General features: G+C 38.4%; 1 protein-coding gene across 12 annotated transcripts; it reads right to left on the reverse strand.

The window, feature by feature from the left end:
* Positions 1-3,081: 3,081 nt before the first annotated feature.
* bcas1 (brain enriched myelin associated protein 1) lies at positions 3,082-22,264 on the reverse strand. Of its 12 annotated transcripts, none has more exons than XM_083919538.1 (18): positions 22,055-22,264; positions 21,519-21,597; positions 21,227-21,311; positions 19,889-20,073; positions 14,660-14,839; positions 13,726-13,782; positions 13,324-13,359; positions 12,826-13,038; positions 11,000-11,062; positions 10,735-10,779; positions 9,655-9,696; positions 9,451-9,495; positions 9,238-9,303; positions 8,918-8,956; positions 7,906-8,025; positions 7,713-7,793; positions 6,251-6,460; positions 3,082-4,133 (listed from the first exon to the last, which is right to left on the reverse strand). In XM_083919538.1, the coding sequence occupies exons 2-18, from the start codon at positions 21,555-21,557 to the stop codon at positions 4,053-4,055; spliced, it is 1,587 nt and encodes a 528-aa protein (XP_083775664.1). In that variant the 5' UTR covers positions 21,558-21,597; positions 22,055-22,264; the 3' UTR covers positions 3,082-4,052. The 12 variants fall into 12 exon arrangements, with proteins under 12 accessions (XP_083775664.1, XP_083775663.1, XP_083775659.1 ...); XM_083919537.1 differs by having other exon boundaries at positions 7,906-8,022; positions 19,859-20,073; XM_083919533.1 differs by having other exon boundaries at positions 19,859-20,073.
* Positions 22,265-23,745: the final 1,481 nt, after the last annotated feature.

Raw genomic sequence — 23,745 nt, forward strand, 5'->3', positions numbered from 1 at the left:
CAGGCCTCCTGTCAGGCCTCCCTGCCCACTGTTCCCTTGTTCCACCCCCTCTGAGCTCGGTGCTTTCACACAGTCACGTGCATTGTCCTGGGATGAACTGCAGCAACATGGTGGGCAAACAGATCTTGGGCAGTCTGTACAATCTTTATGCATTTTGAAATCTGTACCTATAACCACATATTCTATTTCAATAAGCAACCTAGTTCATTTGTGTCTGTGATTGTGCTGAAGGGATTGACTAGCCCTCATGATATATGATTGTTTTCATAATGGTAGAGACAAGCCTTCCCTTGAAACACTCACAATTATGGCATAAGGCGTGTAGGGACATGCAGCTGTTCTTCATCTGCATAAAAGGCAAAGTGAGGGCCACATGTGGTTTTAGGAGTACCTAATATACATTATGATGGAAGTATGTGATGGTCATTCTTCTGCCCAATTATGCCTTGTCAGTTGTTGCAGATTTACCCAGATTTAGTGCAAAATTCTACCAATTTTGATCATTCAAGATTATTTTTTTAATCCCTACAAAATACCACATTAAGACACCAAGATCTTGAGAAACACCATAGAATTTTCTTAAAAATCGAAAACATTTGGACATTTCTGTAAGAACTGCATTTTTTTGATGATTGGATGGCTAGCACTTGTGTTGAGTAAAATCCTCAGAAACTCTCTTACTGTCAGAATACATAGGAAAGCCATCCATCCTCTGAATGCTCACGTTCTGTAGTTTGTGGTTGTAAAGTTTCATGAGACTGTGATTATCCTAGAGGTCACAACAGCTCATTTTTTACAGTGAGCTCAAGCCAAAAAAAAATACTCTCACTACACTGACATGACTATTATGGGGACTAACATGATCACACATGAACACAACTGGGCTAACTGTATCCACAAGAGTCTCAGCTTTCCAGCCAGACACACTTTATGATGGACCCTCGTATGCAAACATATTCAAATAAACCATTGCATGCAAAGTTTTTTTGCCCCAAACTGCATGGCATTAGCATAAAGTGGGCAAAGAGAACCCATTTTCATTCAGATATCTTGAGGTCAGAGGTCAAGGGACCCCTTTGAAAATGGCCACGCCAGTTTTCCTTTACCAAAATATTGCCTAACATTGGAGCTTTCTTTAGCCTCCCTCCCGACAAGCTAGCTTGACATGACTGGTACCAACTGGATTCCTGAGGTCGTCTACTTTAAAAGACAATACCATATTCTCTTTAAAGCTTTGAAACAGCCTTTGAAATAAAGTCTACCTAGTGGGGCCAGACGGGGGTCCAGGTTTAATATTACAGTGGTATTAAACCCCCGTCCCCTCCTTTAACCCCAACGACATAAAAAACTGAAGTATGGCACACCTGTGTAGGTACTACAAAGTTTTTCATTTTAAGATTATGATAATAAGTGATGATTTTATGTTCAGTAATGAGCTCTTCACACATACCAGCAAAAACGTCACGCATTCATCTTAATTTGAAACAATCCTCAGGGGAAAGGACAGACAATGGACCACATGGTTGTACTGTGCTAGCTATACCTCACTTTTTCTCCTTAAGTGCCACGGCAATTACTTTGATGCACAATTTAAAATGATCACAACTATTATAGAGGGTAATGCAAGAAGAGTGTGTCTCATTGATAACAAAGGAGCAGAGTGAGTTATGCCTTCAGGGGCCGCGACTCCTCGCTTAATGGTGGGTGAATGGTGGGTCTCAGGCATTACTATCTAAAACACATCCTTCCAAAGACTGCACACTGTACTATCCGTCATATAAATGACATCATAAAGGGTAATAGAAGATTTGAGGGCTTTTCCTTAACAGAAATACACAATTCCTAAGATCTTATTTTACATCTTTTATCTCTAAGGTGTCTCATGGACTCTAAATGTAAATCACTATTCAATAGTTATGGCCAGCAGTCACTGCACTGTCCGTCACAGTTCCAAACGATGACCTAAGTTTGCTTTTTGTGCCTGTCACTCGTCTGTCAATTACAACTAAACACATACCGTATATGATTAAGGCTTACAGAAACACCCAACATAGGGAGGTGTGACTAACATGATGTCACGATATATGAGGTCGGAAGTTTAGTGCTTTAAAGGGATAGTCAAGAATTTCCAGTGGGGTTGTATGAGGTACTACTACAGTAGATGGCAGTTGGCACACCTCCAGTTTGGAGAAGCATTCAGGGGTACAAGCACAGAAGTTGTGCAACGTACTACTGTCGACACAGGCCACATATTTTAGCCATCTGAAAAAGTCCCACATGAGAAAACTAAATATAATTTTAAGTGTATGCTATATTTTGTATATTTTTACTGCTTTACGTTGTCATCAGGCAGCCCTGTTTAAGTTTATGCGGGGGGAAGTGAAGCCAGTCTTTGCTCTTCAAATCGTCAAATCCACCAGACTCTAGTGACAAAAACAGTCCCTTTATCTCCCAGAACACAGGCGTTTCTGATGTGCTGCTGCCTCGATGTGTTAGTTTGGTCGTTAGTTTTGTTACTTCTTCCCCCTTTAAAAACACCACAGTCACAAAATAACACAAACAGACTAACTGATCATGGTAATGGTAGACCAGCAACTCCTGTGTTCTGCGAGTTAAAATGACTGTTTTTGTCAATGGTGTCTGGTGGCTTTAACAAGAGCATAGAACAGCTTCAGTCCCCCGCTGCGTAAACTCAAACAAGGCTGTCTGAAGGTTAAGCATATATTCTAAATATAGCTTACACTTAAACACCATTTTTACACCCTTATTTGTAGGTAGCTAAAATACATTTTGCTGCTGCCCCCATCCACAGCAGTACATTGCTAAGCATGCGGACCGCCATCGACTGTAGCAAATACATAAGATAAGGATAGGTACCTCATAAAACCCCACTTTAAAAAAATCCAAACTACTGGATCTCTTTAACTTGATTGCATTAAAAACAATTTGGAAGAATGTCATACTTAATTTCTGCCAAACTTACTTGAGCCACATATTTTTGCAGTTGTTGCGACACCCACTTATTCTCAATTAAGTTTCTCTATTGTGGTTCACACTGATGAAGAACAAATAAATGGTGAACATATTTATTGTCTTCAAGATAGCTGAAGTTACACGTACACTCATACATACATATAGGCAAACAAAAGCATGAAATTAATTGCACATATGCCAAACACAAATGACTGTGAGACTTCCGGTAAATGACATGACACAAAGTGCTGCAATCAAATCAAAAGCCAATCGCCTGTGATTTATGGCTACTGCAAAACGCACCACAAGGACACATTTGCACATCATTTTGCCACCTCAGAAGCATTTGTTACGGCTACAATCAGGTCCCCACAGAACAGTAAAGATTGTGATTCGTTTCCCATACGGCCCAATGCATAACTGTTATACGTACATATGTGTTTTAGTCTACATATAGCTTACATAAAGTTACAAAATCTGTAAGTGCAGTTTAGAAACATGCTCCTCTTATCAGCTCTATTAAATGCTGTTCATTTTAATGTCACATAGATTTAAGTACTTTTTCAATGTCAGTTCATATTAACCCTTGCATTGCCACAACTGCATGATTTTTCTTCTGGTATAACCTGGAAAAAATAGAACCTGTATGTGTTTCTAAAGGTATTTAATTGCTAAAAGCAAAGCATGGTACTGTCTATTGCATAAGCCCAGTGGGTTAGGTCACAAGAACAGAAATAAGTCACATTAAATGTCTGTAGAAAAGGTTTCACACTCACATTGCTATACTTGTCAAGACATTTATATGACCAAAAATATATATATATATATATATGACCGTTTCAAATCACCACTTGTTCAGCTACCTGCCCACTGTTCGTCTTTCTCACAACTTGCTTTTACATTTCCAGTCACTTTTCTGTCCACATTGTAACTTCTTAAGGGTAACCAAAACAAAAAATAAATTTAGTTTAAGTCATTGAATAAGAGTTGAAAGGGAGATGAGACGGAGAGAGATATGAAGATTGAGTAAGAGCAAGAAAGAGAGTCTGTACAGGGAAACTTCACTGTTGGTTGTGGTTTCATTTGGCCTTCTCAGCTGCTGGAGCAGCAGCGGCTGGCTCTGTCTGGACCCCGGCGTCTGTCGAGTTACGTCTTTGACCCTGAAATTAAAAGGTGGAGAAAAAAATCACATTACATTATCTACTGTAGCCTCCTAATCTTTTCTTTAAAGAGTCACATCATCCCTGACATTAGATTAACGTGTTTTTAGGCCAAGGACTCTCTGAAAGAGACTCATAATGGGGAACTCCTATATTGTAAAATTTAGAACTGGCTCTACAATTTTGTGTAGAGGAGCCTAAAGCCTAAACATACCCTTTGTATAGGTAAATATAAGCTATTTAATTAATAATTCGACACATTTACATAACCATACATCATGTTTTAACCCTAAACAGTCACAGTGAGTCCTTAAGTTGAACTGGATCTGTGGATGTCTACCTTAGTGGCTATCTTACCTCAAGGCCAATATTCCCATCATCAATGTTGTGTAAATAATGTCTTTTAGTTTTTTCACAAATAGGCCAATTTGTCTTGGTCTTTGTTAATATATATTTTAAGTCATGTTTTAAGTTTTGAAAAAAACTTAAAACATGCTAATGCCACCCAAGTCTGGGCCCCTGAAAAGGTTTCACACATATCAACACACGCATGCTCTCTCTGTCTCATACAAAATTTACATGTAAACTGAGGGACACAAGCTGAAAACACACGGTCACTGCCACCATATTTCCCGTCCTCAACAACATGTCTTTACTTATCAATGTAGGCTACATGGGCATTGGTGCATCTTTTTCTGGCATCCCCATTTATGTACAGGTCCTGGCATAGCACAGAAATTAACTCCAATATTAACTCATAATTAGCTTGGATCAGTAAATTTGCCAGGTCACGTGGCTACATTTTACTAGAGCAACAACGAATACAACGGTTATTGTGTTGTTTTAATAAGAAATTGTGAATATTTTGGTTTAAAATCCAATCTGAATATAATTTGGTTATATTGCCTGGAGAGTTTTCTCATTATTTTGAGCACCTCATATTGGCCAAAGACCGCCTGTTGAAGATCTCTGCATTAGATATTTATCTGCATTCAATTAAGTCAAGTACTTGAGGCTAGATGTGAAGAACAAATTCTTATTTGATTCTTTGATTTGGTCTTTGTTTTTTTTTTGTTTTTTTTAATAGTACCGCTATTAACTAATTAGCAACCTCATTAACTGTAAGTTATTAATTCAGAACTGTGCAAAACAATTCCCATGCTGCACACTTGCACTGTGAAATACTGCAGGGCCCACACCTTTAATAGGTTGCTGCTGCCATCTAGTGGATATGCAGCCACAGCATATTGCAGGGCCATTTGGAACCCCTTCTGATGATAAATGGTACTAACATCTTAAATACTAAATGTAATAACAAACATATACGTAATGCATTCTCTGAAAGAAGGTAAATTACTCCGAGAGGAAAAGCTTTTTGGGACAACACTTTTATAGGCACTGACTGGCAGAGGGCGTGGCTATTACCATATCAATTCTGTATCACCAATAAGGTTTAGGAAGTACACGTCAAAATTTTACACAGCTAGACACTGGAAATAAATGTGCTTTTAACAACAATGAACCAGAATCGTTGACACTATTCTATAATTGCTTTCCTTTTGGTCTGTAATATCACAGTATGTATTTGGTAAAGTGTGCTGTAACATCAGAATTGAGTGTAGGAATGTATTTCTGTATTTTGAACATGAGGCATATAATATTGAATTTATTGTTAGCGTGTTGATTTTGTATGGTAAATGTTATTTGCATAGGTGTAAAGTAACTAAAAGTATCCGCTACTTCATCGCTTTCCAAATCAAATTCCAGAATTATCTAAAGTCTCTCAAATTTGACAAAGAAATGATTAAAGCTCTTGAAATATTTAATTTATTCTTAGAATTTTAAAAAAATATATAATTATATATCTACATCTACAGTAAATATATATTTGGATGATTATACAGAAGTTTTTTATACCCTGATTTATTTATTCTCTTTTTTCAATGCCTTGCCATTGTGTTTTATGTTGAGTACATGTCCGATTTGTTGTATTTGATACTTTTGTGTAATTGTTAAATAAAGTTTGTTTAAAAAGGTTTTTAAAAATTGCAGGTCCATTTGAATTAAAGCTGAAGAAAGTGTCTGGAACATGGAGGGGTAAGGGACTCTGTCATTACCAAAATCTTAAAGAACAGCTGGATGGAGTTCCTCTTCTCCAGTTTCTTGGGCATACTGGCTGCATCCTCTCCAGCTTGGGAGGCCACTGAAGCCGGTTTGTTATCTACAACAACCTCTGATGACTTGGCTGATGCTTTGGGTTCCTCCTTGGCTTTACCTGCCTCTGCTGCTGCAGCTGGGGCAGGGGTGGCCTTCTTGGGATCGGCAGCCTGGCAGTGTTGCGGTGCATAATGAAAAACTGAATTCCAGGCCTAAAGCAGCTCTCTGGATCAGAATGTCTGATGTGCACCACACTCATTAAGCGCAGGTATACGACATCGGGTTTGAAGTGACATTAAGACGCACCAGTTGTTAGGATTTAGTAGAGTTTTGCATTTGCATTAGTTTTTATTTTTATTTCGCTTTTTAATTTGGGTTTTTAATTCAGATTAGTTTCAGTTAGTTTCCAGAGTCAGTTTGCTCCTTTGGTAATGTTTACAATTTTTTAGTTTAGTTTAGTTTGTATTAGTTTAAGTATTGGTTTAGTTTTATTTATTATAATATGGTGTTTATTTGTCAGGGAAAATATTTTAGAAGTTCAGAGCAGGTATTACAATACAAACAACACATTGTGAAGGCAATTAACTCACAGTCATAGACACAGTCTCAATAAACGTATATGCACCAATGCCTCCTCATGCTTGTTGTCTTGACAAATTTGACCAAATTGACAATGACTAAAAAAAGTTTAGTTTCAATTATTATTTCAGTTAAAGGTCCCATATTGTAAAAAGACTTCCCTGTCTTTTGTCTTAATGTAAAGCAGGACGAGATGCTGTATAAATACTGTGAAAGTATCGAAACGCTCAATCCACAGAGAAATGCACAGAGCGCGTATTCAGACTTTGTCTTTAAACGAGCCGTCACATTTTTGTATCTTTGCGATGTCACAACGATACAATATAAAGGTAGAAAGTGCTGCTGCAGTGCTGTTAAAGTCATTTCCCGGCTGCAATGATGATCTGATGTGCAGAGACCAATCAGTTCAGACTGGGCTTTCTCAGGAAGGGGACTTAAAGAGACAGGGGCTAGAACCGTGTTTCAGACAGAGGGTGAATATAGGTATATTCAGACAGACTACATGAGAAAAATAATGTGTTTGTTAAAATAATGTGTGTTAACATGTTCTAGTAGAAACCCAAAATACATCTATGAACCTGAAAATGAGCAGAATATGGGGCCTTTAACTAAAATCCTTTTTTTAAACCTAGTTTTCTTGATCCTGGTTAAGATCCAGTGGGTCTGAAACATTTGGAGTGCACTGATGTGTTTTGTTATGATTTTCAAATATAATAACAAATGGAGAAAAACACTTCTGCCAAAAGAGATGTTTTAGAGCAGGTTTTAATACCAGATGTAACTGATGAAATTACTCTGGTTAATAATGCATCTGTTCTTGAGAGATAATTTTACTGTATTTACCACTCCAGTTGTTCTCCTGAGGAGTCGTACTCCACTTGTGGAGGCCGCCTGGACTTTTGTGGTCATGTGGTCTAACAGTACCTCAAATTCACATTAATCTGTTACTTTCTGTTTCGTTATTCCACCACAATTCATACTTTTTAAAGAGAGATTTTTAAAAAACCTGCAAAGCCTTAAGTGAATCTGTCCTTACTTTGGGTTTGAAGAGAGAAAAGAAGGATTTTGAGGGTGCTTTCTTTTCTTCCTGAACAGGCGGTGGCGGTTCTGGCTTTGCAGCGGCCTCCAGAGTGCCGGCTTTTGAGGGATCCGCCTTCTTGTATAAAAACAGCAGAGAAGAAAACGCATAGCATTAGGTATTGAGGAACGTAAGGCACGACCATGATTGAAGTTGACAGGGTGAAAGAAGGCACTGCCACCTGTGAAGTGAAAGGAAAGTTGGAAGGAAAGGTGAGATCAGAGCTGAAAGGGAGGCAGGAAAGTCTGATAAAAAATGATCCCTGTAAGAATGAAGAAGCCCACGACATCATGCCCACAAGTCAAGATTAATATCCTCCTTTAAAGGAACGGTTTGACAATTTGGGAAATATTTGCTTTCTTGCCAAGAGATGAGAAGATTGATACCTTTTCCATACATGATGCAGGAGACAGTTAGCTTAGCATGAAGACCAGGGGGAAACAGCTAACCTTGCTCTGTCCAAACGTTATGAAATCTTACTGAGTAACATGTTGCATTTTGTTTGTTAGGGATAGTTAGAAGTGGGTTTTATGGGGTACTTATCCATAGTTAGTGTGTTACCTACAGTAGATGGCGGTGGGGACACTCCTGAAGTCACACAACAACACAAACAAACTAGCTGAACGAGGCAGCAGTAGACCAGCTACTCCTGCATTCTGCGAGGAAGAATTACAGTTTTTGTCAATCTAGTCTTTGTAATCTTAACTGTCTGAGTGGTGAAAATATTCTTACAATAGCAGACACATGGTCAACAGCAGTACATTGATTAGCTTCCGTGCCTGTCCTCTTGTCTGCTTCTCCAAACTGGGGCCTTGCCATCTACTGTAGGTAATACACTGACTATGGATTAGAAACCTCATACTACTCCCACTTAAAAAATCAGATTTAACAATTTAACACACAGAGATCAAACTCTGGACAACAAAGAAAATAAACATATTTCCCAAAATGCTGAACTCCTTTAATGTACCTCATCTTCTACCACTGGCTGTGGCACATCTTCCACCACCTGAAGGAAATTAACAATTATTTGTTTTCCCATCAATTGAAATGCAGTTTAAAATGCAATAAATCATGGACGGACTCATCTGTCATGATGATAATTTACCACATACACAAAACGAGGATGGCTGCAAATGCCAAATGTTATGTGTGATAATTGAAATGCATGAAAGATTATTTTTGGTTCAACATCATTTTTGGTGCATCTGATACAACATCATGTCAGAGGTGTCTGTAAAGTGAGGAACATTAAGAGTTAATACTCCCTTGCACTTCCTTCTGATTTACCTGCTCTTCTACAACTGGCTGTGCTGCCTCCTCTGCTGTCTCATGAGGTTCAAGCTTATTTTCACTCTGAACAGATGCAAATGAATAAGAACTTGAAAAAAACCCTATTCAAAAAATGGTGATGTGATGTAGTCAGAGAATCAGTATTATCCCACAACCTAAGACAACGACAAACGACAAAACCCCATGATTGAGAACTCCCCTTTGATTTACCTGGACTTCTACAACAACTGGCTCTGGCACTTCCACTGGTGTCCCCTGCAGAGCAAAACTACCTTTTTATTCTGAAGAGATGCAAATTAAGACGGACATATGGAAATTTTGTAATTAACTATACAGGTTACATGACCACAGCTGTTATCCTTAAACGGTTATTCAAAATAAGATTGAGAATCTCGAGCATGCTCTCTAGTTTACCTGGACTTCAACAACTGGCTCTGGCACCTCCACTGGTGTCTCCTGCAGAGCAAAACTACTTTTTTATTCTGAAGATATGCAAATTAACATTAAAGATTATACAATGAAAGTGCTGTAATTTACTTTTGTTTATATTGCATATCTCTTATAAACATAGCTGTAATCTTTAAAATTCGTATTCAATGAATTCAATAAACATGCATACTCGAGTGATATGGATGTCCCTATTCGTTTGCTGATTGAGTACTTGCTTCTTCTTCTTCTGGCTTTGTAACTGTCAATATCTTACTACGATGTGCTATATGACAAGTGGCTCATGCCAGCCACGTTCTTAATGTTCATTAATGTTACCCAACGTTAGCTACAGTATGTTAGCTGTATAGTCAACTCATCTAATCGTAAGTTAGCAAGCTAACATAACGTAAGCTGATATTATTTGTGGCTGTTTGTTTCATTACAAAGAAACAACATAAGATATATGAATAAATGTGAATAAACGTGAATAACCCCATACAGGACCTGGTGTGCTTCTATGAAAGCCACAAGCTATCAACACATTCAAATTATTTTGACCACATTTAACAGCTCTGGGCTATGCCAATATTGAATTCACCTCATAGCGTTAGTAGTCGTCGCATCTAATGGTAAGTAAGCTAGTTAACGGTATGTTAGCTAACACGTTTTTTGGCTGTTTCATTAGAATGAAACTTGAATATATGAACTCGTCCGTGATCATTGTTTCTGTTTGAGTCACATCAGATAGAGTTTCATCTTAGGTGGTTTATGACATTGAAGACAACAACTCTCATGATCATCAAAAACTAATTTTGTCCCCTCTTCTTACATGAGAATTTCTTTTTTGTGAGTACTTGAATATGGAAATACTTAAAATTCCCATCCCTAGTGAGAGATTTGCTGAAATGTTGTTGAGACTCAAACTCACATTAGAATACTTAAGCAGATGCAAATGAATAACTCAGGGGGAAAATGCAGTTTAGAACATGGTTACGAGGATCAGAAGATTTTTCCTCTCCCTAAAAAAAAGAAAAACCCCATGATTGAGAACTCCTCTTGATTTACCTGGACTTCTACAACAACTGGCTCTGGAACTTCCACTGGTGTCTCCTGCAGAGCAAAACTACCTTTTTATTCTGAAGAGATGCAAATTAAGACGGACATATGGAAATGTTGTAATTAACTGTACATGTTACATGAACACAGCTGTTATCCTTAAACGATTATTCAAAATAAGACCCAGTGTGCTTGTGAGACATTGGCTGATGGTCTATTAAGATTCGCTAGAATACAATAATGTAACTATAACTGAGCATGCTGTCTAGTTTACCTGTACTTCTACAACTGGTACCTCTACTTCTACTGCTGGCTCTGGTGGCGCATCCTTGGTTTTCTGAAGAACAGTGAAGGATTTATTATTGTTAGTAAGCCAACAAGACAGAGAGGATTTTTTAAATTACAAAATGCATGCAGGAAAGGTTAGCACGGCAATGAATAATGAATGGTTAAAGTTTGACATTTTGGGAAACAGTTATGCACTTTCTTGTCAAGAGTTAGGTGAGAAGATCCATACCACTCTCATGTCTGGAAAGTATAGAGCTTAAGCCAGAAGGCAGTTAGCTTAGCTGAATATAAAGACTGGAATGCAAGGGGGAAAGGCTAGCCTGGCTCTCTCCAACGTTCACGAATACACCTGCAATGTCTGTAAAGCTCACCATGGCTAACTGCTAACTGTAGCTGTGTTTGGCCAGTTAGCTCAGTTAGCCAGGATTGTGAGTGTTGGTATTTACACCGCTTGCAATGGTAAGGGGCAGGGAAGGAATGCTGTTGGGGAGCAGCACTGGTGTGGTGCCAGAGTTTGAGCTAGGCGAGCAGGCAAGTGAGCAATTGGTTCAGCAGCCATACGGACATCATTGCACACAGGCAGGCACAGTAGAGGTGAAGAGAGCAAAGAGGATGTTGCAGAGGAAGTTAAAAAAGAGGAAAGGCAAGAGGTCACCGGATAAGAGTAAATCTTGGACTAGTTTTGGCTGGCAAAAGCTTCACGAAATAAAAGGCTGTAGGATAGACTAGTAGGCTAAGTAATATAAGCTGCTATGTCTTGTGTTGTTGGAATTGCTTGATGTTTGGCTATGTTAGCAAAGTGACTCGCTAGTTTTTAATTATAGGTTGTGTAATCATAACAAATGCACATGTAACAATACAGCTGTCCATATTTAAAACAGCAGTGTATACGAAAATTGAACTCTGAAATGGGCATTGCAAAAATAAAATAAAATCAAAAAACAAATCGAAAATCGAAATACGATTTCTAGATGTACATGTGTTTGGTAGTGAGCTGTGGTTCTGGTACCATATTTGTGATTTTTGGACATACCCAGACTAGCTTTCTCCATGTTTCCAGTCTTTACACTAAGCTAAGCTAAGCTGAGCTAAGCTAAGCTAAAGAAAGAGACATGAAGTGACATGAAAGTGGTATTCATTTTCTCATCAAACTGGGCAAGTAATCAAAAATGTGTATTTCCCAAAATGTCAAACATGTTTGTTTTTCAATTAAAGGAATCACTTTTGCAATTTAAATGTTGGGCATGTATCATGGAAATATGGACAGTGGTAGGAACAGTGGTGTTACCATTTCTTCCAACCCTTTGACCATATTCACATTATTACTATCATTAGACTTGCTTCCCTAGCGAGTCCCATTTTTGAAAGAGTACAACAAAAACCTAGTTCTTCTTCTCTTCTCTTCTCTTCTCTTCTTTTCTCAGGTTCAAAGCAGCACAAACACTACCTTACACAACTGCTGCGTGTTCCAATTTGGAAACAGCAGATTGTTTGTAGTTTCTGCCACCTCCAGACAAGCCAGCTCTTGTTCAGTTAGTAACAGGATGAGCCATGGTCAGTTGGAGAATATGATAATCTACTGTACCACTGCTGCAGTCTTGGCCAGGGCATTTGCTCCACTTGCTGAAACATCCTTGCCTTTGGATGCCTTGACACCTAGCAGTACCTCAAATTCACATACAGTATATTTTCACACTACGGTATAATGTGATCTCACCGTCCAACATGCACTTAGTGACAGTCTACGTTAATAACCACCATCCGTTAAAACAATGCTCTTGTCTTGCAATCTCCAGTGTGCTGTTTATTTACCTTTTGACGAAAGAAATTGCTCAGAGAAGTTTTGGCGGATTTTCCCTTTGGGGACTCCTTTGGGGATTCCTTTGCAGCAGCTTTTGGTTCTTCTTTTGGTGAGGGTTTGGCAGCAGGTTCTCCCTTGATTTCCATTTTTGGTGGTTCTGGAGGAGGAGGTGGGGGGATAGACATTCCTTTGGGTGCTGCTGGCGGCTCAGATACTTGTGCAACCTAATCAAGAGAGAGCAGGTGTTAAAATAATGGTTTGGAAAGAAAACCACACAATTACCTGTAAAAACAAATGCATTTTTAACAATTGTTACGTGATGTATGATAAAATATGTATGCAAAGCACGGATCTGTTCAGTTTAGCAAATATGTTTTCGTCCAAAATGAACTATTAGAATTTTAATATGCACAATGCAACATTAGCGAATAAAGTAGCATTTCTGTCTAAATATATTCTTTCTAGGGAAATAAAAATCAATTAAAACACTTAATGGGCAATGTGCTCACAGTAATGGTTGCCGCTGGTTGGTTCTCCTTCTGGGACTATTTAGCAACAAAAAAAGCAAGCAGTTAGAGAAATAAATTTATATTGAAGCAAATGAAGATCTACAAAAAGCCTATAAATGTTTTGGATAATGTATTGGTTATTTGGGAATACATTTTTTTCTGGAAGTTGGGAAATTCAAGCAGAAACAGAAATGGACAAAAATGTATGCCAGCCTAATCAATAATCAACTATTCAAATGATCATCTACTAACATTACTGAGTTCACTGATACAGCTTTGTTTACCAAAATAAGAATGATGTAAAAAACAGATATTGAACAAAAATCCAAACCAACGGTGGTATTGTCATGGTCAACTAATATCGTTTATATGTTATGTAATGCTTCATAAATATCTGTTTACCTGGTCTTTTGTGGCAGCAGGAGTAGCTGTTTCCTTTTTGGTTATTTTGGGAGTCACCTGTGTAACAAGGGAAGAAACAGACAAGAAAGTTAGAATAATAACAAAACCCTTAAAATGTTAAATCTGTGCACATTTTGTTATTTCAAAGCAATGAAGCTGCAGTGTAAAGCAGAGGCATAAAGTTGATGTAACAGGAATAGAAAAATACTTATTTCGATAAAACAGAAGCCTTTCATGAATGCAGACATAGGCCTTTATGATAAGCTAACTGAGGCCCACTGAGGTCTCTGACAGAGCACATACAGTACATGCGCTGTCATTGTGACAGCCATTGTGCTCCGGAGATGGCGTAGGCCTGCCCTCGCTCTATCTTCGCAAATCTCAACTTCCAACTGCACAGTCCTCCCTTGTGAGCTCACACTATGGGTTGAACAATAGGCCACCACATTCCCGCATGTTCGGGGACTTGATTAGCATGGGGCTAGGGCAATGGTAACTCTTTAAAACGGCATGACTCCAAAAGACAGCACGATGAAGAGGAAATACAATAGCTGCTTGTTGTAGGTTTTCCCATCAGGCGTTGTCATCGTGGCAGACTATGTTATCTTATGATACCTTTGCTGTCATAAATCTCCCTTTTTACATTAACATAGAATGAGAACACTCACCAATCAAATTTAAACATATTCACTGTTGAAGTCATTATCACTGATCTCCCTATTATCAGGCAAAATGCTTCAGGCAGGTTTTAAGTAAAAAATTAGAGCGCACATTAACTTATTTTTTGTTGTTTGAGCAGCTGTTAGCTGTTAGTAATAGTCAGAGATAACAAGGGTGGATTTGTTTTTTCACTTTTTCACAAGCAGTCTTAAATTAACAAGCAATTATATCAACTCTATACAAACCACACCATATCTGAAATTGTGTCACTTACTAGTGTTTTGAAGAAGTTCATAACTGGATTCTCTTCTGGGTTACTCTCCTCTTGGTTTTCCACAGGTTCACTGTTTGTGCTGTCAGTTTCCGGAGCTTTTTCTTCCTCTGGAGCTTTTTCTGGAGTCACACTCTCTGGCTCCTTTAATGATTCTGATTCTTTCTTTAGGTTAGCTGTCTCCTATAAACCATCACAAAGAATTAGCCTTTGAGAATTATGTTAGAGCAGCGTAGCTGATAATGCAAGCAGTGAGAGTGTCTTAATCGCAGCATTGAGATGGGAGCACAATTCCAACCATGCCTCTGCCTACTCGGGGCATTGTCAACAATCAGCCTTTTATTAATGTGTGTGTCCCACCCCTCACTCATTGATATTCAACAATGTGTGAGAGTTATGCCCTGAGAAATGTCAGGAAACTGAAATACCTTGCTGTGTTTTGATGATGGGTATCTTTAAAAGAAATAACTGACCAATTCTGATTTTAAGACAATTTTGTCCTATCTATTAACTTCACTTTTCCCTTCAGTGTGGCCTTATTTAAATTTCATATCCCTTTTTAAGGTGAGACACTCCATGAAAAACCTTTTTTTCTTTCATGCATTGGTCAACTTTTTTATCCTCCTTATCAGACACGCTCTGCTGACTTGCTTTTGCTTCATGTTCCACGAGCTCGGTCTCAACTGCTTTTAATATAAGTACATGTGACTCTTGGAACAAAATACAGCGGCTCCTTAAAATCAACTCATTTGTATCTTTTAGAAATCTGATTTTAAACCTCCTATCCTCCTATCCGGTTTACATAACTGTATTTTCTTTTACATCCTAATTAATCAATTTATCTATCAAATTACTTTTATTAATGGATATTAATGGATCTGTATTATCACTATGATGGTATTGCATCTTCTCTTTATTGTTTTTCTTTTTTCTGTTTGTTTTTTTGGCTGACTTTTATTGTAAATGCACTCCACCTTTCAGTGGTTTCTTTATTTTAAATAAAGGTTGAGTGAAAAATGAATGAATAAATTTTGAGATTGTGGGCTATTTTGCTAAGATAACATGTCTTCTTTCAGAAAAAAGCAACAACCAACATACACATTAAGGTGTTCATTTTCCTACACCTTGTCTATTTGTGTCTAAATTCACCTAAGGTTTACATTAGATAAATCACAATTGTATATTTAAGCATAACAATTCTGAAAACTTCTAATACAAGAACTATTTTTCGTAAGTAATCAACTTTGGAAGCTTTATGGTGGTATGATATATGACTTTCCTTATTTTTCTGAAAGCAGCTATTTCTTCTTACTAAACAGCAACCAAAACAATGCAAATAAATAATGACCTAAATTGTGAATGAATAGTGTTTTCATTTTTCATTTTATTGGAAAATGTTTCAGCACTTCAAAATATGAGCTTTTTGTTCATGATATATATAAATAGTGGCACTTCGCATTATTATAGAACACACGTCATTTTACAATCTAGTTGCAATTACTGACATACCATTAAACACATGATAATCCAAAGGTAGGTGTTTTTTCAAAATAAAAGTCATGACAATTCCTTCAACATATTACTGCTGCTCTTCCAATTGGTTCCACGTGAATAGTAACGGTAATCCTGTATCCCACTGAAGATAACCTGACACCACCAGGCCCATATATTGATTCTTCAACAACTGATATACAAGCTGACTGCAACCTACCAACTAAAGCTTCCATGTCTGTACTTGTGACACTCTGTGAGTCCAGTGTTGCATCTGTTGAGTTCACACTTGATCCATCCTCAGCCCTGTTTTCAGCCTCTCCCTCTGCGATGACCTCTGGTGTTACCTCCTCTGAAGTTACAAGCGTACATTCAGTTGTAACAGCATCTTCTGTAAGGATTTCTTCTGCAATGGTCTCAAGAACAGCAGAGTTCTCCTTATCTGCAGCTAAAACATCACCAGAATTATCCGTTTCAAGCATGATCTCTTCTGTAACCTGATCTTCAACGGTGTTGAAGATGACCGTCAGCTTGTTATTTTTCGGTTGCAGATTGACAAGGCTCACATTCCCCTCCACAGCCTCCTCAGAAATAAGATGATTGGAGTAAGTTGGCACTTCGGCTGTGGTGATGTTATCCTCTATGAGTTCCTCTCGGACGCCAGACTCAGACTCTTCTGTGGCATCCCATTGTGGCACATCTGCAGCTTCCTCAACTATGTTCTGATTATCTTCAAGCTGCCCTGAAGGAACTGCAACAACGGATTCTAGTATGTTCTCCAACATCTCAGGGGTTGCATCTTCTTCACAAGGACTTGGATTCTCTTTTTCAGGTTTCTCTGAGATCACAAAGATTTGTTCGGGTATTCTGGCACTTTTAACGTCTTCACATGCTTCTGTTATTTCTTCTGCCAAGCCATTTTCTTTTACATCTAAAATGTCCATGTCTGAACACATGACAGTTTCTGAGTCCGTTGTTGCATCAGTAGAGTTCAAACTTGAATCATTATTTGCCTTCCCTTTAGTCTCTCCCTCCTCAAGGACATCTGAGGCTACCTCCTTGGAAGCCAAAAGGTTACATTCAGCTTCAACAACATCTGTTATGATTTCTACTACAATGGTCTCAAGAACGGCTTCAGCACTCTCCTCCATAGCCTCCTCAGGAACAAAATGATTGGAGTCAACTGGCTCTTTGGCTCGGGTGACGGTTTCCTCTATGAGTTCCTCTTGGACTGAAACGCCAGGCTCAGACTCTTCTGTGACACATGTTGGTGGCACTTGTTTGGTTGTTGCAGCACTTTCAGCTTGTGCCAAAACTTCTTCACATACGTCTGTTTTTTCTTCTTCCACAGGTTCCTCAGAATAGGAAGTTGTGGTGCCCTCTCCCCCAGTGGTATCTTCCACAACATTTTCTGGCATTGCTTTCATTTTATTTAATAAAATCTCTACAGCTTCTTTATTCATCTCCTCAGCAACCGGTTCCTGTGGCATGGCAAAGCCTGCTTCTTGTTCTCCAGAAAGGGGCACAAAAAATGTTGCAGAAACCACCTCTTCTACCAGGATGTCATTGTCCACTGCAGGCTCCTGAGGAGGGATTCCACAAAATTCAAGTTCTTGACAGAGCGCATCAATTGTTGCATCCAGTAACAATTCAGCTTCAACCCTTTCTGATCCTGCATCAGCTGTCGCATCTTCACCAACCTCAGGGTTCTCATTTGTGGTAATAACTTCGGGAGTAGCCTCAGGCTTGACTTCATCATCGGGAGATATTGAGGTTTTGTCAGGAAAACCCTCAAAGGTGATTAGCTTATTGGAGAGAGCTTCTAAAAGGCAAATTTCTTCCGGACATCTTTCACACTCCTCTGATGGCTCATTGTCAAGTTCTTGTTGTTCACATATTCCTGGTACATCCTTGCCCGCAACAGCATTTTCAGCAGTGAGCTCTTCATGGTTAGATTTTACCTTAGCTAGAAGAACTGTGACAAGAGGAACAGAAAGTTCTTCTACAGGTATGTTTTGGTTTGAAGGTGTAGGATTTGGTTCCACACAAACATCCTCAGAGATTGTTTCCATCGCCATAGGCGCTGACTCTCTGTCTGGGGAAGGAACATCATTTGCTCCCCGGGCCTCATTAGTGACAGCATTAAATTCACGTTCCGTGGTTTCAATCAGCTCTACATTGGCTGACAAGTCTCCAGCTCCTTCACTATTGTCTTCAGTAACTACTTTGTCTGCATTTGTCTCTGACGTGTTGGCAGCAGCAAAGTCTGTGGAATCAGAAACAGGGGAGAAAACCGCCTCAACACAATCTGCGACCACCTTGGGAAGGTTTGAAAAGTGCTCCAATGGCATGGTTCCTGGTTCTGCAGCTATTTCTGCCTCAGTTATCTCACGACAATTCTCATTGTCTTCCTCAGTATCATAGTTTTTGATATCAATAACTTGCACTCGTTCTGCTCTTAACACTATATTCCTATACACATCGTTCTCCATGACTTTTTCATTGATGATCCCAGCTGTCTGGTTTTTTAAGGGCTCCTCATTTGAAGTCTCTTCAACAACCTTCTTCATCCAATCTTTCTGAGTTGCTGCAGTCTCCATGACGCCTACCACTTCCACTGGGCCATCAGTATTGGTGGTTGTATCATTGCCATCCTCACTGGTTTGTGTTGAAATAGCTGCTTCAATTTTTCTGTTCGTTGGCGTTGATATTTCAGCTTTTCGATGTGGATATTCAAAGTCCTCAAGATGCACAGCGATGGTCACGGTGTCAGCTTCCTCTCCACTTGAGCCCGACTCCTTTATCATGAAAATCAACATTCGGGTTTAGATAGAATACAGTTGCTTTTTGTTTCCAGGACACATATGACAACCATGTGCTTGATCACATCGTGATTGTGACAGCGGAAAAATAAGAAAAATCTCTCAGTGATGTAATTGTTTCGTGATAACAGAAATTCCTTCTTTCTTTTTTAAAATTGTTTTTTGGAATGGTTAATGCACTGCTAAAAGTGGCTAACTAACTGAGGCAATTTTTGCAGATTGTTTTATACGTAGAATAAATAATATTGGCCGTATTATGGCATGTGTTTCAAGCGAGAAAAGATTCTTAAACACTGTAAACATAGATCAACATGTCAGGAGTCACAGGACCCTTACAAATTGGCTGCAGGTTTTTTCTGGTCGCACTTTGCCGCTAAAAGTGAAACCATCCTCAACTTTTAATTTGGCCACACTACTTATCATAGAAATTGCATAACAACTTTCCATAGGGCGCACTTAATCTAGCTTGGTGTGTTTGTGGCGTTAATATCAACAAATCCAATGAAAAGACCAAAACCAACAATGCATTAGTCCCTTCTCTTAATGTTTTCTGACTTCTTTACACTACTGAGTCCAAAGACGAAAATGTTCAAAAATGGCAGAAATTGTATAGTGTTTGATTTTCAAATTCTTTTTTTAATCAAATGCTACTTAAACGGAAGTTAATGCATTTTTAAGGGCTATTTTCAGTAGCAGAATATATTTCCAGCAACAGGGCAATTTATGTAAGTCAGAATAAACTACATTGCTTTCGTTCATCATAATGAATGAATATGCCGCCCAGTGCAGCAGTGTGACACTTGTTGTTTGTCATTTCATGGAATTTCTTGACAATAAGAAGAACACAGTATATCACCTTTTCAAAACAAACACGGAAACATGCCCTCACCGGTTGTGGATCAGTGGCTGGAAGACTTACATCTGTTTGCTCTTCATTACTCTCCTTAACCTCTTCCTTCTGGATGATGGTTTCAGGGATTTCAGAAATGACTGGAACTTCAGCAGGTTTACAGTCTGAATCGACTATCACAAAATCAGGTGATTCTGTGACAAGGGCTAAAGAGAGGGGCTCGCCATTTTGCTGGGCTATGGTCTCTCCGTTAACTGCAACAAAATAATTAGAATCCATTATCAAATGTCAACAAACAGGTTTGGCAATACCAGTGGAACCTGCAATTTCCAAACTGACGGAACTGCTAAGTTAACCATTTTTCATTTACAGGACAAATTATTTTTTAGTACTTTATATTATCAAAACTTTGCTAATTGGGACTTTAAATCAGTTCTGATGTCTGCAATATGAAGTCTATGTTGCAATAATTCATCTTATATCAGAAGAGAGTACTCACACACTTCAGGGTTCCAATTATCACATATATTTATAGAAGTGTTTAGCTTGAAATGTCAACAACTTGTGCAGCAAGGTTGTGAAGTTTCAACCACCTTTCTTCAGACCCACACAGGCTTTTTGTTCTGTTTGATTTGCTCACCTTTCGCTCAGCACTCGGCCTGGATGTGCGTGAACACCGCTGTTTGAATAATTAATAATTAAATACATTTCTCTTATCTAATGATTACTGATGTGTGTGCATCTGCTTTTCCAAAGAAGTTCACAGCTGTCACTTTTATTAAATATCAGTGTTGATTTGAACGTTAAGCTCTTTGCATGCAGCATTACGTGCATGCACTATAGCTAGTTCTACTTGTGCAGTGCTCCATGGAGTAAACACGGGTTAGTCATTGCGAGAAAGTGACATTAACTTTATCTCCAGGGTCAACATTAGCTCTTACACAAACTCCGGTGCCAGTGGGAATCCTACAGCACTATTGTCACTGCAGCAGAGACACAAACCACACCATGACAGGTCAAATAGTCGCTCCTTGTCAGTGTCTGAGACTACGCCTATAGTTTACATTGGAAGACTCAAGACACAGTCCAGCTGTGAGTCACTGTGTTTACAGAACATTATTGCAGTCCAAGGACTAATCCAACAAAGACATGGAAAGATCAGCTGATTTTGTCTATCAGAGACTGATGAACAGTATTTTCCCACGTAGCAAGATACAATGAAACTGAATAAAGAATAGTGAAATAAAATTCTAATCTTTTTTCATCCTCATTTTCCAAAAATAGAGAAAAGAACTTTCTAGTGATGCTGGTGTGTGTTTCCATGTATTACATATCTCCACTGTGTTATTTTACAGTTAAATCATTATCATGTACTGTATTAGAAATGTTTTAAAAAATCTCACTCACCAGCAATATCCAATCCATTCGATGTGATGTTTGCAGAGATGCCATTCGCCGATCCATTTTCATGCTTCCCACGACTTTTGCCATTCTATTAAAGATAACACAACAGTTCAACAGAAACACTGGTTTTGACTGTAAGCAAAAAACAACGACTTTAGGGGTCAGACCTTTCACCGAAGAAGCAATTACATCTACCTGTCCATGTGCATCTTACTATTGATTTAGAGGCAGCAAAATGATAGATACTACAGGGAAAGCATTACAGGTCTCCATGTCATTTTTAATAAAATGTTACCTTGGACAGATCTTTGTTCTTGGAGTGCTCGTTTCCCATGTTTTCCCCAATAGACACAGGCTTTTTAACACAAATTGATCTGAAACAAATACAGTAGAAAAGAACAGAATATGGTTTTGTTATGTTGCATTTATTTAGAAAGAATGCTAGGGTGTCACACTTTAAACTCAAAATCAAAATGAGCTTTCAATTTCAATGATCAAAATCAAAAGCTGGATAAGCAATACGCCTATTAAAAAAAACGAAAAAAAATTTTTCATTTGCCCCTGTGGTCTTACTGAGGTCCATTCCCCAAAAATATGTTATATCACACTTTTAACCATGTAGCCTATCATTTTAACGAAATTGAAAATGTAAATTGCAGTTGTCAGAGAATAAAATCAATGATCACATTTACGCGTCAAGACTCCATAGTCCAAAAACAACAACTTGGAGAATCTTGACACCCCTAAAAGGTACAGACTTCTTTTAGGTGGATATAATTTGTACATGTGTTCATCATTTGTATCAACTTCAGTATCATTCGGGTATCTTACCTTGTTACACCTCTGCAAGTCAAGCAAGTGATATCCTCCTTAAGAAAAAAAAATATGATATGGAAAGATCGTCACTGTTAGAGAGATGGACTTGCAGCTTCTACCCAACTGTGTGTGTAAGCTGTTGTTAACAGCCTATATACACACTATGTGTGCTTTAAAAATGGGTGGGACTGTTTTTAAGTAATCAACTGGATTGAATTCCTCCTGTGAAAAGCCCACTATCCACCCAACAGAGTGATGGTGCCCTTTAATAAAAAAGCTCCTGATTAGCTCATGGTAATCTATCTCTCTGTGAATTTTCTGAAATAACGCCAACATGATCATAATCTGGTGACACTCTAATCATTCCCACTGAGATAAGACGCTGCAGCTGTGAAGTAACAGGATATGTATTAAGGATATTGACCTGGCACACCTCTACACTATCAAAACAAAAATAAACATGTTTGCACTTACAACCCTGTTACATTAGCCTGGTTATTTTGATATTAAAGAGAACGCTTCAAGCATATTTTTATTTAGGTCATTAGGGTTTAAAAAAAGAAAATATACATTCAACTGACATGTGCTTCTGTATTTCTTTGACATTATTATCACAGACAGTTAATCAAGACATACAAAGAGCTCTGTAATGAAATCATCTAAAGACTTCCACATAGTCATACTGAAATGTCTTTGAGGGCCTCCCAATGCATCAATACAAACGGGCCTCTCTGAGAGGCGTTCAGGGATCAAAGACAAACTGCCTTTACTTCATCAACTGATTTCTTCTCATCTTTGCTGCTTTTGTGGGTCAATGTGCTGAGATCATGTCGACAAAACAGCCTCTTTATGCAAATCCACCAAACCACCAAGTGTCTGGGTGTGTTTTACTATAAACAACCGCAAAACGAAATCTGAGAATGAGCAGTATATGTTGACTTTATTATGACAATGCTTGGAATCCACAAACACAATGTCTCAATTGTAGCATATAGCCTGCACATTGAGGTGGGAGTCGGATTCCCCCGTTTCAATTATGCACTTTTGACTTCATGCAAAGCCTGCAGCTGAGAGACCTCAAGCAAACTCTTCATGGTGTACCAACGCATGGCAGCCTACTAGTTTTCAGTGGCACAGCCCGTACACAATGCCCACACATTTCACGACTAGAAAGAAATGGCATATAAAGATAGTTTTGTTGCAAATACTATGTACCAACGTATACTTGATGATATCCACCTTATGCATATTCTGCAGCTAGTCTAAATTGGATTAATAGTGCTCTAGCATTGCAGATGTATTCAGTAAATATTTGAACTTGGGTGTAGTACTGTTTGCTGTAGAAATATTTACAGAGCAGAAGTTCCGGTTGACAAAATAACTTGTTAGACACATTGTAGGCACCTTTCATGAGATAATCAATGATAATCAGTGGTAAAAAGTAACTAAGTGTTTACTCAAGTACAGTATTAGTATGTAAAAATGTAGTGTACAATGTTTACTTGGACTTTACTTGAGTATTTCCATTTTCTGCTACGTTATACTTCTGCCCCACTTCATCTCAGAGTCAACTACTGTACTTGTTTTACTCTACTACATTGATTTTTAAAGATTTAGACACTTTGCATATTATTTACACAAAATCAGCTCATAACTAATGATTCAAATTCAGATTAAACTACCAAGCAGCATATAAAGTCATTAAA

Source organism: Echiichthys vipera, assembly GCF_963691815.1.
Source record: "Echiichthys vipera genome assembly, chromosome: 9".
Classification (NCBI taxonomy): Eukaryota; Metazoa; Chordata; class Actinopteri; order Perciformes; family Trachinidae; genus Echiichthys; species Echiichthys vipera.